General features: G+C 43.2%; 1 protein-coding gene and 1 long non-coding RNA gene across 7 annotated transcripts in view; one reads left to right on the top strand and one right to left on the bottom strand.

Annotated features, from left to right (window-relative positions):
• Nucleotides 1–12,948, top strand: part of CCDC60 (coiled-coil domain containing 60) — a 216,865-nt gene that overhangs the window by 160,518 nt on the left and 43,399 nt on the right. For all 6 annotated transcript variants that reach the window (XM_035257788.2, XM_035257790.2, XM_035257789.2 and 3 more), the window contains one exon: nt 7,469–7,559. In XM_035257788.2, the coding sequence (XP_035113679.1) occupies nt 7,469–7,559 (91 nt within the window). The remainder of the gene's footprint in view (nt 1–7,468; nt 7,560–12,948) is intronic.
• Nucleotides 1–12,948, bottom strand: part of LOC118144365 (uncharacterized) — a 126,141-nt gene that overhangs the window by 15,366 nt on the left and 97,827 nt on the right. The window lies entirely within an intron of this gene.

Genomic DNA, 12,948 nt, shown 5'->3' on the forward strand with positions numbered 1-12,948 from the left:
AGAACGATGATTTGTGACAATGCCAATTTCAATGGTGTAAATACTCCCACTATGGCTGATTTCAATCTTACCAACATGATGTCACTCAACTTGGAGTTGGGAAGAGATGTACAGAATTCGTTCTTGTGAGCCAGTCTGAGCCAGCCCCAGCACACCACTGTTTGGGATTCATTTGTAAAAATTATGAATCTGGCGGCGGGGGGGCAGTTTAAGTTCCCTATAAGGTGTCAGAACACATCTTTTTATTTATAAGAAAGCAGAAAGAGCTCTTCTCTTCAATGCTTAATCTCTATTTATGAAGTTTCACCTTTATAGTACAGTGTGAATTTCCCCAAATCTTCAAGTGCATTTTTTTAAACCCAGAGAGGTTAGAGTGATCAAGAGCAAAGCGTTTAGCATCAGTTGAACCCAGATGAGTCAAGGCCGTCCCACTTAAAAGCTGTGTGACCTTGGGCAAGTCACTTGACATCTCTAGGCCTGTTTCTTCATCTGTCAAATGGGTTCCTGCCTCAGAAGAGTTATTGTAAGGATTAAGATCAAGTCCATAGAGCATTTAGCCTAGTATCTGGGAACACAGTGCATGTTCACTAAATGAGAGCTGTAAAAGGTAAAAATTCCTATTTTAAAGAGAAGGTAGGTGTATAATTACCAGTACCATTGAGACTGAAGGCTAGGAAAGAAGGGAGCTTCTGAGCAGAATTTTACCAACAGGTAAGATCTGTGTTCACCGAGTGAACAGACAAGTATACAAACAGATAGGGAAAAACAGCTACACAATGCCACCAAAACCTAGTTGCAAAGATAAACAACCCAGGTAAGGAGCCCAAGAAGGTAATACCAAATCTCCAGTTCACCTGATTGTGCTTTTCTGAGTCTCCATCATCCAGCAACCAGTATCTCCTGTTACTAAAGCATTTTGACATTTAAACCCTGGGCCCTGACACACACCATGCATTTTCCAAAAGGAAATATCCATCCTCAGGGACCTGTAGATCCCAGAGGCTCCATTTCGATTAGGCATAATGACTGCTGTAGATCCAGTTCCTCCCCCTTATGGATTTCATAGCAAGAAAGTAGGGGTGGTTCAATACCTCAACATGGGCTTTCTACGGGCAGCAAAATTCACTACCTGGAGGTTACTGTGCTGCAAGCAGAATGATCTTTGTTAGTTGCAGGATGATCTCATATTTGGATGGATTGGTGGATGTTTGGGTAAATGAACAGATGACAGATTTTAGGATGTCATTATGAGTTGCATCTGAGTCTCTGCTTTATTGAGAAAAAAAACTCCTCAACTTCCCAATTTCATGCGGCAATTCAAACACATTATCATTTCTCAGCATCCTTGTTAATTCCACTGCTAACAAGAGAGTTTATTTCAATTGACAAGATGATCAGGTCCACAATAGAAACTGAAACCAAGCCTTCAATAATGCATGTGCCAATTACGCTTCTCCAAGAGATACAAGCCTCTTTTTAGACAAAGTAGGATCTGATTTTTTTATGAAGGCCCATAAGTATTTATTGAAACCCTTAGGGCCAACTGCATTTCAGAATTCTGAGGGGTTTTTTGTTTTTGTTTTTGCATTTAAAAAAGGAAATATGAGACATGTCCCGTATAGAACATCACACTCCCAGAGGGGGCCCGCCATCAAACACAATATTTCTGCAGAAAACAAATAAGTGAATATTTATCTTAAGTGCCTAACAAAGGTCAAAGAAAGAGGCCATCAATAGCCTCCCATGACTTTTTGTCACACTCTGCTACCAAATAAGCTATTTAAATTGTTTGGAATTGGTTACGTGGCTGTGAACCTGTATTGGTTTTATTAGAAGACCTACCTAGAAATGAGTAGACCTTTACAGAGATGCAAACAACATCAGGTGTGGGGAAATGTGACAAGCTCTAATGCTGCCTCTCCTACCCCTGTGGCCATCTTCCCTAGTTGCAATGAGGACAAAACAGGCCAGACCCCTGGCCAAAGAGTGGAGTGAAGAGTTACCAACTAACCCTCCAGCAGGTACAGCACACACCTTGAAGGAATCGTTCCAACAGGCTTGAGTCCCCAGAGTCCTGTGCTCTCCCCTAGTGCCATAGGGACAGTACAGTTGTCTAAGTCTTATTGCTTCAGGCTGCCCAGAGAGACACCACTGGGTCCACTATTTAGTGGGGAGACCAGGTGGATGTAATCCCTATGCTTACAATCCTGACTCTTGTAATCCTTACTCTTAAGAGACAGCAGACATTCAAGGGCTGGGCTGCCCAGGCACAAAAAACCCACCCTCCTTTAGAAATACACATATGGGGAAAAGGCAACCACACTTTAACATTTCAAATATGACACAAACATCAAAATCCATGTACCGCTTTATGACGAAAATGGCTGGCCCTTAAGTGCTTTCTATGTCAAGCACTGCTCTAGGTGTATTACTTCATTTAAGCCTCATTCCAAATTACCAATAAGGAAACTGAGGCATGGAAAATTAATTTGCTCACAGTTGCATAGGTAGCAAAAGCTAAGTCAGGATTTGAACCCAGGTAACCTTGCTTCAAAGTATGGGTGCTTCACCCCCAAATGGTTGTTCCTCTGTAGCTAAAGCCCGAAGTCTTTGATTAATTTAGAGAATAATCTAGTGCCCCCCACTCCAAGAAAAGAAGGTCTTATTACAATGTGGTACTTTCTGCGAGGCCCCAGGATACAAAAGGGACTTGACTTATCAAGATGTTATGACATGTAAAATTTAATTTTCTCTTATAAAATAATTTCAAGTGCCATTTTGCACATACTGTTTTGAAACTAAATTTTTGCTGTTTGCCTTAGTACGTAAGAAGCACCTCTCCAAATCTGAACCTCTGCTGTGGAGTTTATCAGCATATGAATGTACTGAAACATATTTATCAAATATTCCAAGACCTTTAAGTCTTTTCCAACTTTTTGCTTTCATGAAATACTGTCGCAGTCCTTCTGAACAACACACATAATAGCATTTTTAAAATTTAAATTGTTTGTATTTAAATTAGTTTCCCCATGTCATGTAGTACTCCTCCCCCACAACCAAGAAAATATCATTTTCCACATATCTGCCTTTTCCAGGCACTAATGGGAATACTGCCATGAAGAAAACAGACAACACCCCTGTTCTCAGGAGCTTCTATTCTAGAGGGGTGAGGGAAGCAACAGGCGATAAATATGTAATAATCAAGGTACTTTGAGATAGGAATAAGTGTCATGAAGAAATTGATGGGTGATGTGATATGATGGGCAGGGGAGTTTTAAATTGGATCGTCAAGGAAAGACTCACTCAGAAGGTGACATGTGAGTGATGTCTCTGATTTCCTCTGCTCTCCTCTTTGCACTGATTTAATCACATAGCTCCTCCACCGTGGTACTCCAGTGGACATATCTATGGAGTGGGAGAACGTGGCAGGAGGATCAGATCTTCACTCAGGAGGCAGGATAGAGCCACCTGGTCTGGGAAATCCCCAGAGCTGTGACCTCTACCCTCTCCCTGATACAGAATCAGCAGCTATTCCCCTCGGTCACGGACACATGTGCACGTCCTAACCTAGCCAACAGCTTTCCCCCCCGGGAAGCAGATGTTTTACCCCAGATGGGAGTTCAGAAAGAGAACATGAAGTATTTGAGAAAATTGCTCTGAATTGCCACGGTGGATAGACATCTTCAAGTGACTGCCTGGAACAAAATGTGCTTGGCGGACACAGTTAAAAAAGATTTGACAGTACTCAACACCCTTGTCCCTTGATTTCTGGAAAATTAGATCCCCTAGGAGGCTTCAGCAGGGGGAAATTAAGGTCTGAAAATAATAGCTACATATCCCCCAAGGATCTGCCCTAGTGCCTTGTTGTCCACCATCAGCTGCTCCTCTAAGCCACAAGTAAATCTCTGTTGAAAAGAGGTTATTGTTGTAAACAGCTGAACTGTATTTAGATCTCTAGACACAGCACCCATGAAGCCCTTAGCAAGCCCCATTTCTTTTCATCTTCATGGCAATCCTTTGTCACCGCTGACAAAGCTATTTTTCACAGCCATTATCTACCCATTTTACAGATGAAGACAGTGAGGCTCAGAGAGGCTAAACCACTTATACAAAATCACACATTTAAGAAGCAGTGGAGCAGACAGAGGACTCGAACAGCTGGTCCAGCCTATTCTTAAATTCACGCTTAACCACCAAGATAACACTTTTCTGGTCCTGATATTCAGAGACTTGCCCGAGGTCACACAGACAGTAAATCACAAGGATATCAAACGGGTGAGCTAAGTCAGTTAGGCTGCCATAACGAACAACCCCCAGATCTCAGCAGTTTAAGGTAAAAGAAGCTCGTTCCTTGGCTCACCTTTCAAGTCTATCAGGGAGGCTCTGCTCATTATAGTCACTCAGGGACTCACGCTGATAGAAGCTTCCACCATCAATGAGGCAGAAAAAGGAATCTGACGGCTTTAGGACTAGCTCTTAAAGCATCTACCCAAAGTCCCGCATGTCACTTTCACTCATGTATTTTTGAACAAAGCAAGCCACAGTGCTACACTTGCCTTCAGAGAGCAGGGAAGACCTGGAACTATTTGGTGGATGGCGCTAATGCTTACCCCACCAGGCCAGGAGGAAGGACCACCAACTCTCTTTGCCTTCTCCACAAGGAATGCAATGGATGAGGCAGCTTAGGTGGTTTTATTTTTTCCACCTATTGATCTTCCTTTTTGGGTTATTCGCTGCTGAAAATGAAACATCAGAAAGACCAATTCCGTCTAACCAGGCCTTTATCAATGGGTTTGCAAGAGCAAGGGCTGTGGGCTTTTTCAGGTCTGTGGGAATCTTGCTGCATTTTTAACTCATTTAGCCTGCTCCTTGAAGTCGCAATAGATTTCAGGTCGTCTTGGAAGTCAGCATTAGTGAAAAACTTCCATCTTCCCGATTGGACCTGAATATTTAAGATTTTGAAAGCTTTGCCGGGACCAGATTTAATTTTAAAAGGGGAAAGGGGGTTGCTTTTGAACTTCAAGAAGAAGGCTGGAGGCTCAGCAGGAGCTGCGTTAGTAAAGGGAAATGCGAAAAGCCCTGTGGTCTTGAAAGAAACGCTCCAAAGTGAAAAAAATAACGCTAAAGCTTCCAGTGGGTGAACCTTAAATTAGACTTCAAAAGCACTGCTAGTTTAAATATTGTTTATAGGACTGAAGTATTGCTCCTTCCTCTGGCTGGATTTTAAATATCCCCTAATTTGATTACTCGGGGGAGAGGCAGGCAGAACCAGCTTAAATGAGCTTCACTGTTAATTATTCAGAGGGCTTTTTATTGTGTAATCAAACGTAAAGTCTTACAAAAAGCTTAGAGCACATTCTCACCCCACCTCCCCAGCCCCACTTCCACTTTGGGTCTGTGTACATTTCTTGTGTGGTGGCTGTTCACTGGTAGACCTTCAGCAAAGTCCCACCGGTGAAGAGAAGACACCCCCAGCTGGGAAAAGCCTTTGATTCTGCTGCTCAAATCTCCATGCCATGAGAAGACAGCCTTAAGTTAGGTTTATCTTGATGACCTTTTGCCTTCTATATCAAAGCACCTCCCTTCTGCCCACAACCACCAGCACTCAGCAGCCCCTAACAAGCCTAGACCCTTGTCAGTGTCTCCCCAAACCAAAGCAGTTCTGTTTGTCCTCTTCTCTTCTCTTTCTCTCTTTCTTTCTTTCTTTCTCTCTCTTTCTTTCTTTCTCTTTCTTTCTTTTTTTTTTTTTGAGACAGAGTTTCACTCTTGTCGCCCAGGCTGGAGTGCAATGGTGGGATCTTGACTCACTGTAACCTCTGCCTCCTGGGTTCAAGCTATTCTCCTGCCTCAGCCTCCAAAGCATCTGGGATTACAGGCACGTGCCACCACGCCTGACTAATTTTTGTATTTTTAGTAGAGAAGGGGTTTCACCATGTTGGTCAGGCTGATCTCGAACTCCAGACCTCAGGTGATCTGCCCACCTCGGCCTCCCAAAGTGCTGGGTGTGAGCCGCCACACCCAGCTCATCATCTCATTTCAAGTTCCTGCTCTCTGCTAAGTAAGAGCTAGCCAAATAGTTAAAAGGATCCTCATGATGTAAAATTCTTTCTGCAAAGAAAAAGGGGATAAAGAAAGAGATAGGTGGATGGATGAATGGAAGGAAAGATATATGGACAGAGAGATTGAAAGACCAGTCAGTTGATCAATAGATATGTAAAGTTGGTTGAGTGATTACACACTGAGAGGGCCTGCTCTCTTATCAATAGAAACCCACTGCCCCATAGCCACAAGTCCAAAATCCAAAAGCTCTGAAAACTCAGTTTTTTCATAAGTCATTTGGCAGCAAAATCTGACATGAACCAATCTAAGTTGGTAGCAAAGTTTGACTTAAAACTACTACTGGTCTTTTTTCTCCCACCTAGTGTAAATATCAGTGTGTTCAATTGCAGAAATATTCATGTGTTTGGTTATAAGATGCTGTCCCCTTAGCCCCTGTAGAGGGGTTATGTTAACATATAGTATACACAGCATGTTTCCTTTCCAAAATGCCAAAATCGTTCATTTGGCAACACATCTGGTCCCACAGATTTCAGATAAGGGATTACGGATGTGTCACCCACAGAACCTACTGGGCTTCAGTCTCCTTTCCAGAAAATTCCCAACCCATGAGAGGAAGGTTCAGATTTTGTAGAGCCTGAAGCTTATTAAACTAGGTAGAGGGTACTTTACAAAAAAAAAAAAAAAATACAAAATTACAATATCAAATTAGGTACAGGGTCCTGGAAGAGGGACTCACATAAGTGAGGAGCCCTGAAGCTTTAGCTTCATTTGTTTCACTGTAAATGACTTAAACTCTCCTTGTTCTCTCGTCTGAAAAGGGGATGACAATGACTATATCACAAGGTTATAGTGATTACGATGACTCAGTGAGAAGGCACAGTAGGGTTTTGCCCACAGCGTTGTAGAGAACTTTTGCCCAATCAACCTCCAATCAGTGATTTTCATTGCGTAACCCACCCCCATCAGCCCCACTCCCAACCCCACCCAGTAATATTCTCTGTGTGTCTCTCAGAAATATCCCTGATAGTCGACCCCTTGGGCAACAGAAAAAGCAAAGATTCAGAAATGAACATGCTTTTCAATTCACCCCCCAGGAGTAATCGCAGACCTGCCCAGGATTCTATGAGAGGACTAGGTCTAAAATGAAAATAGATGCAAAAAATATGTAAATATATACCACCTCCCTCCTCCACCCAGTAAGCAAAAGTCTCTCCAAACCTCGATTTCACTCAAAAGAGCCAACTATGGAGAACTACCCCTCCCATGTCTTCACAAGTACAGGAGTTGGGGCGGAAATCCTAACAGAGCCCAGCCACTATTCCTCCTCTATTTATTGCGTTTCTTAAAAGAACTTGTAATAAACCGAGGTTCTGGAAACGGGAAACTCATTAAGCTGTTTCTCACTCAGGGACCCGGGGGGAAGCAAGAGCACCATTAAAAAAATCAATAAAGACAAGTCCGTGGGACAGAAGTGGGAGCATTTCGTCACTGCGCCAAAGGTAACCAACCACGTGCAACTCAACCCTTTGGCTCTGAGGCCGCAGTTTGTGTCGAGTATTTTTGCCAGTCTTTTCTCTGATGGGATTTCTTTTTTCTAGTTGGTTCTCGGAGTGAAGGAAAGTCAGAGCCACATGCTGTTGGATGGTTCTTTGTAAATTTTAATTAAAACAGTTATCTGGGGATTATAGGAGAAATGACATTTGGCTGGATGCCACATAATGGGGACGAGAGGAGGGTGCTAAGCAGCTGCTTAACAAGATGTCACCAGAAGGAAATGGACTCACCTCACTCTATCTTCTAAATCAATAACAGGCATTTCTCTCTCCCTCTCCCTCCCTCCCTCTCTCTCTGTCTCTCTCTCTCCTCTTTAACCTAGTCAGAAAAATAAAAGCCAGGCACAGTAGCTCATGCCTGTAATCCCAAAGGATTGGGAGGCCAAGGCAGGGGGATTGCTTGAGCCCAGGAGTTTGAGACTAGCCTGGGCAACATAGCAAGACCCTGTCTCTACAAAAAAATTAAAAATTAGCTGGGCATAGTGGTGTGCACCTGTAGTCCCAGGTATTAGGGAGGCTGAAGTGGGAGGATCATTTTAAGCCAAGGAATTGGAGGCTGCAGTGAGCTATAATCCCACCACGGCACTCCAGCCTCCCACCTGAGCAAGAGAGTGAGATCCTATCTCTGAGAAAAAGAAAATAAAAAATGAGTTATTCAACAGACGAGATTGTCTACAGACTAGAACATGCATTTAAGAGAACACCAAGATACAGATTCTGTTCATCCAAAGTTATTCCTAACCCAGGGCCTCCCAAATTGATGTGCTCAATAAACAAGCCTAACAAATAATAATAATAACGGCAAGAGGTAATACTGAGATAGGTAAGGGTAATAGAGCACACAACTAGAGTGTTTGCTGAACCTGTCCCCTAACCCATAGAATGGATATAATGCACTTTCCTGCCTACCTCACAACTTTGGTGAAGAAAGCCAGGAAATAAGTGAAGTCAAACTCGCTTTAAAAATGTGAGAATGCTTAGCAGTACTGTGGCTACATAAAATTTAGAGGCCACTGCTCAACATAATTGTAAATGGGCTAGGTTCTGTGCTAAGGAAGCTTCTGTAGGTATTTTATCCAGTTATGCCCTCTTAATAACCCTGTGGGGTACTGTTCTTACACGCAGGTGAGAGAGGAGGCATTTGCGGGCTCAGAGAGGTTAAATGACTTCCATGACGTTACCCAGCTGGGTAATGGCAGAGCCAGAAGTTAATTCTGGGTCTGTTTATTAAACATAGTTTATTAAACATTTAAACATAAATCTGTTGATTAAACATATGAACATCCAAAGCCTGTTCTCCCTAACCTCATGATTATAGTTCCCCTCATGAAGAATTTCACCATTTTCTTACTCTTTCCTCAGGATGCTCCTAGGCTTAAGAAGTAAGAGCCTTGGTTTTTATGGCAGAAAGTTGCTATGGAGATACAGAGTGCATCCGTCTTCAGAAATGCACAGAAAAAGCAGCAGGAGCCACAAGCCTTTGGGGGGAAAAAATCCTTCAGGGCTATTCACCACTAAAATTGGAGGAGGGGAGGGGGAAGCTGTGCTTGAACTCTTGCAAAACTGAATTCACCAGCAAGTTTGTGGGTCAAACCCTGGGCTGCAGCACGTTCCACTCTGGGTATAAGGGATCACTAAATTGGAATACAGGAGACCTGGCTCAGCCATGGTGACTCAGTTCACTGTGTGGCCTTGGACAAGTCCTTCTCCTGGGCCTTAGTTTCTCTACCTATAAAATAAGGACTTTGAAAAAGGGAACCCAACCAGCTCACACAACCCCTGATGCTCCTCTGTATGTTCATAGGGGCCAGGCAAATTGTGTTATTAATAAAATAAAAAACCAGGCTGAATGCGACCGGCAGGGAGTGGTGGGGTCTGTGGCAAACTGCGGCAGTCCTGCACAGCTAAAGTTAAGAATCTGTGTGGCTTTAGCTCATTTTACCTTGGGAGAATGGGAGCCCCGAGCTTATTATTTCTAAGAGAAACCAAAAACTTACATTTTTATATAAAGGCCTCCCAATTTGTAAAATTCTGGGTAGCTAAACATGTCTCCCCATGGGCCACCAGTCTGCAACCCCTACTTCATAGAAATGTAAGGGACGTTTCAGCAAATTCTTTTCCTCCATTGCCAAAAATCAATCCCTACTGTGATGGAACATAGCAACTGGTTAACACCACTGCTGAGTGAAATATAAAAAATAGAGAAGAAGCATTTAGGGATTTAAGTCAATTCGGAGAGGTTCCGTTCAATAAAAGGCAAGCAAGTGCCTGTCACATCTTCCCCCTACATTTTATTTTTTCTGCCACTTTCAATTAATCACAAGTGTCAGCCTTTCACTTTGGATTTCCTGGCTAGGATGGTTAATTAAATTTTAATTAATGGCAACTTTGGGAGCATAAGATGAAATTCTAGCTCAAGGAAGATACACATAGAAGCCTGGATATGGAAGGCTCTTGTGCCATCACCCCAGGTTATTCTCTTTGTCTTATAAATAGGAAACTTATCAATGAGGGGGGGCAGACTGACTTACTCAGGGACCCCTGAGGTCCTTTGGCTCTGACTCCAGTGCTCACTGCAAGATTCCAGGCTGCCCCATGCCACAATGTGTCCAGCCTTCAAAAATTACATTGATCTTACCAGGCACAGTGGCTCACACCTCTAATCCCAGCAGTTTGGGAGACCAAGGTGGGCAGATTGCTAGAGCTGAGGAGTTTAAGACCATCCTGGGCAACGTGGTAAAACCCCATCTCTACCAAAAATCCAAAAAAAAAGAAAATTAGCTAGGTGTGGTGGTGGGTGCCTGTAATCCCAACTACTTGGGAGGCTGATGCAGGAGAATTGCTTGAACCTGGGAAAAAGAGGTTGCAGTGAGCCAATATCATGCCACTATACTCCAGCATGGGTGACAGAGTGAGACCCTGTCTCAAAAATAAAAATAAAAATAAAAAATTACATTGATCTGAAGAGTCTGGTTCTAGAGTCAGGAATTCATATTGTTCTAGGTCAAATGGAAAGAGGCACCTTCTACATGTTTCATCCCTGAGCTCTGACATCATCTCTTTCCACAGTGACAGAGTAGAGGGGCCTTCTGTCAATCTGGCAAGCTCTTGTCCTGTAGCATCAGGACAATGGGAGCATTGTACCAAGCTCCTAATTTATCAAAGGACAGGACATGCCTGCGTTGGGTGCTTGGCTTTTCTTGATCAGTCATTTTGTAACTTGCATGGCCTCTGGACAGTCTGGTTAAATCCAATTCTCCAGTCTATCACATTCTAGAGCCTTCTGTATAGAATTTCACTGAAGATTTGAAAGTGATGAGGCAGGCACAGGGAGAGATCACATCTTTTTGGGGTTGTGTTTGTTTGGTTGGTTTTGGTGTTTTTGTTCTGTTTTGTTTTGTTTTGTTTTCTAGAGAGATGGAGTCTTGCTCTGTTGCCCAGGCTGGAGTGCAATGGCACGATCTCGGCTCACTGCAACCTCTGCCTCCTGGGTTCAAACAATTCTCCTACCTCAGCCTCCTGAGTAGCTGGGACTACATGCACCCACCACCACACCCAGCTAATTTCTTTTGTATTTCAGTAGAGATGGGGTTTCACCGTGTTGCCCAGGCTGGTCTCGAACTCCTGAGCTCAGGCAATCTGCCCACCTCACCCTCCCAAAATGCTAGGAATACAGGCGTGAGCCACCATGCCCAGCTGAGATCACATCTTAAGGCCCACACCTCTCCCTTCTGTTCCCCAACCAAGAAATCCTCCTCTCTTCTAATGCAAGAAGGTTCCACCCGTAATCAGGGCCCTACAAGGTAGCCATTCAAAATATTGCTTCTGATCACATACAGTGGACTCCCTGAAATGAATTCTGCTGAATACAATTCTCTCCACCTTGTGCAATGCATATTAAATCTTGGCGTGGTCTTCTCCCTGTCTCCTTTGCCAGGGTATCAAACGCTATGAGTTTCATCTAAAGAAGACACCAGTCTACCCATCAAGAGCTTCCATTTTAAATGTGCTCAAATAAAATTAGTACTATTAAGTGAATATAAACTATAGCCCACTCTGTGTTGAGCTCTTTCTCTAGAGAAGCGGAGGGCCCATTTCCCCCTGTATAACCCTGGCATTTTAAATATCATAAGGAATCATTAGCATGGGATGAAGGACACGTCAATGCCACCGGAAAAAAAAAAAAAACCTTTTGAAGTATTTTGAAGCCAAGCATAGTAATGAGCTTTGGCATTAGCCTGACTTGGGTCTGGATTCTAGTTCTGCTGTTTTCCTGCTGTGACCTTGAGGAGGTTAGGAAGCCTCCATGAAATTTGGATCATGAGGATGTAACTCCAAACAGTGTATTCTGAAGTGATACCAATCTTGCAGGAAGGTACACACACACACACACACACACACACACAGTATGTGTGTATTCTCTCTTACTCCTTTCCTTCCAAAAACCCACAGGACTTTCCCTACATACCTCTCAATCCCTTCCAGAACTTCTCATCCAATTCTCCTAGTCCACATAATCATGGCTTCTCCCCCAAGAAAGTCACTGCACCAGACAAATCTGCTTCCTCCCACTTCACTTCCTAAATGTCAGGCCTAGAATTTTCCCTATCCTGTGTTCTTTAGAAAACCTTCATGATTACAAATGATTATTTGAGGCCCAGGTGTCAACTGGGGGACTGGGAAGTTTAAATATGCAATTTGGAGCCAAAACCAAGATATGGCTAAAAATTAGACCAATCCTCATACAAAGGTTGAAAATCAACTCCAATAGTTATTACAAAAGAAAAGTGCTGGAAACTATCATTCTCAGCAAACTGACACAAGAACAGAAAACCAAATACCGCATGTTCTCACTCATAAGTGGGTGTTGAACAATGAGAACACATGGACACAGGAAGGGGAACATCACACACTGGGGCCTGCTGGGGGAGTGGGAGAAAGGGGAGGGATAGCAGGTGATGGGGCCATAGGGGAGGAACAGCATTAGGGGAGATATCTAATGTAGATGATGGGGTGAAGGATGCAGCAAACCACCATGGCCCACGTATACCTATGTAACAAACTTGCACGTTCTGCACATATACCCCAGAACGTAAAATGTAATTAAAAAAAAAAAAACACATGTTCTGGGCCTTGATAATATCATGGAAAAGAACACATTTGGCTTCCTATGGTGATTTATTGGGCAACTATGTGCTCATTCAATAGAATATACTCTGTCACATTTGCTTCAAATCATACACATTTTTCAATTATCTCGATTTGTGACAAAAGGTCACTCCAGATCCAGAGTATGTGTCCTGGTGTTTGGGAAGAGCCAGAAGGAATTCACAGT

This window comes from Callithrix jacchus, chromosome 9, assembly GCF_049354715.1.
Source record: "Callithrix jacchus isolate 240 chromosome 9, calJac240_pri, whole genome shotgun sequence".
NCBI classification, from domain to species: Eukaryota; Metazoa; Chordata; class Mammalia; order Primates; family Cebidae; genus Callithrix; species Callithrix jacchus.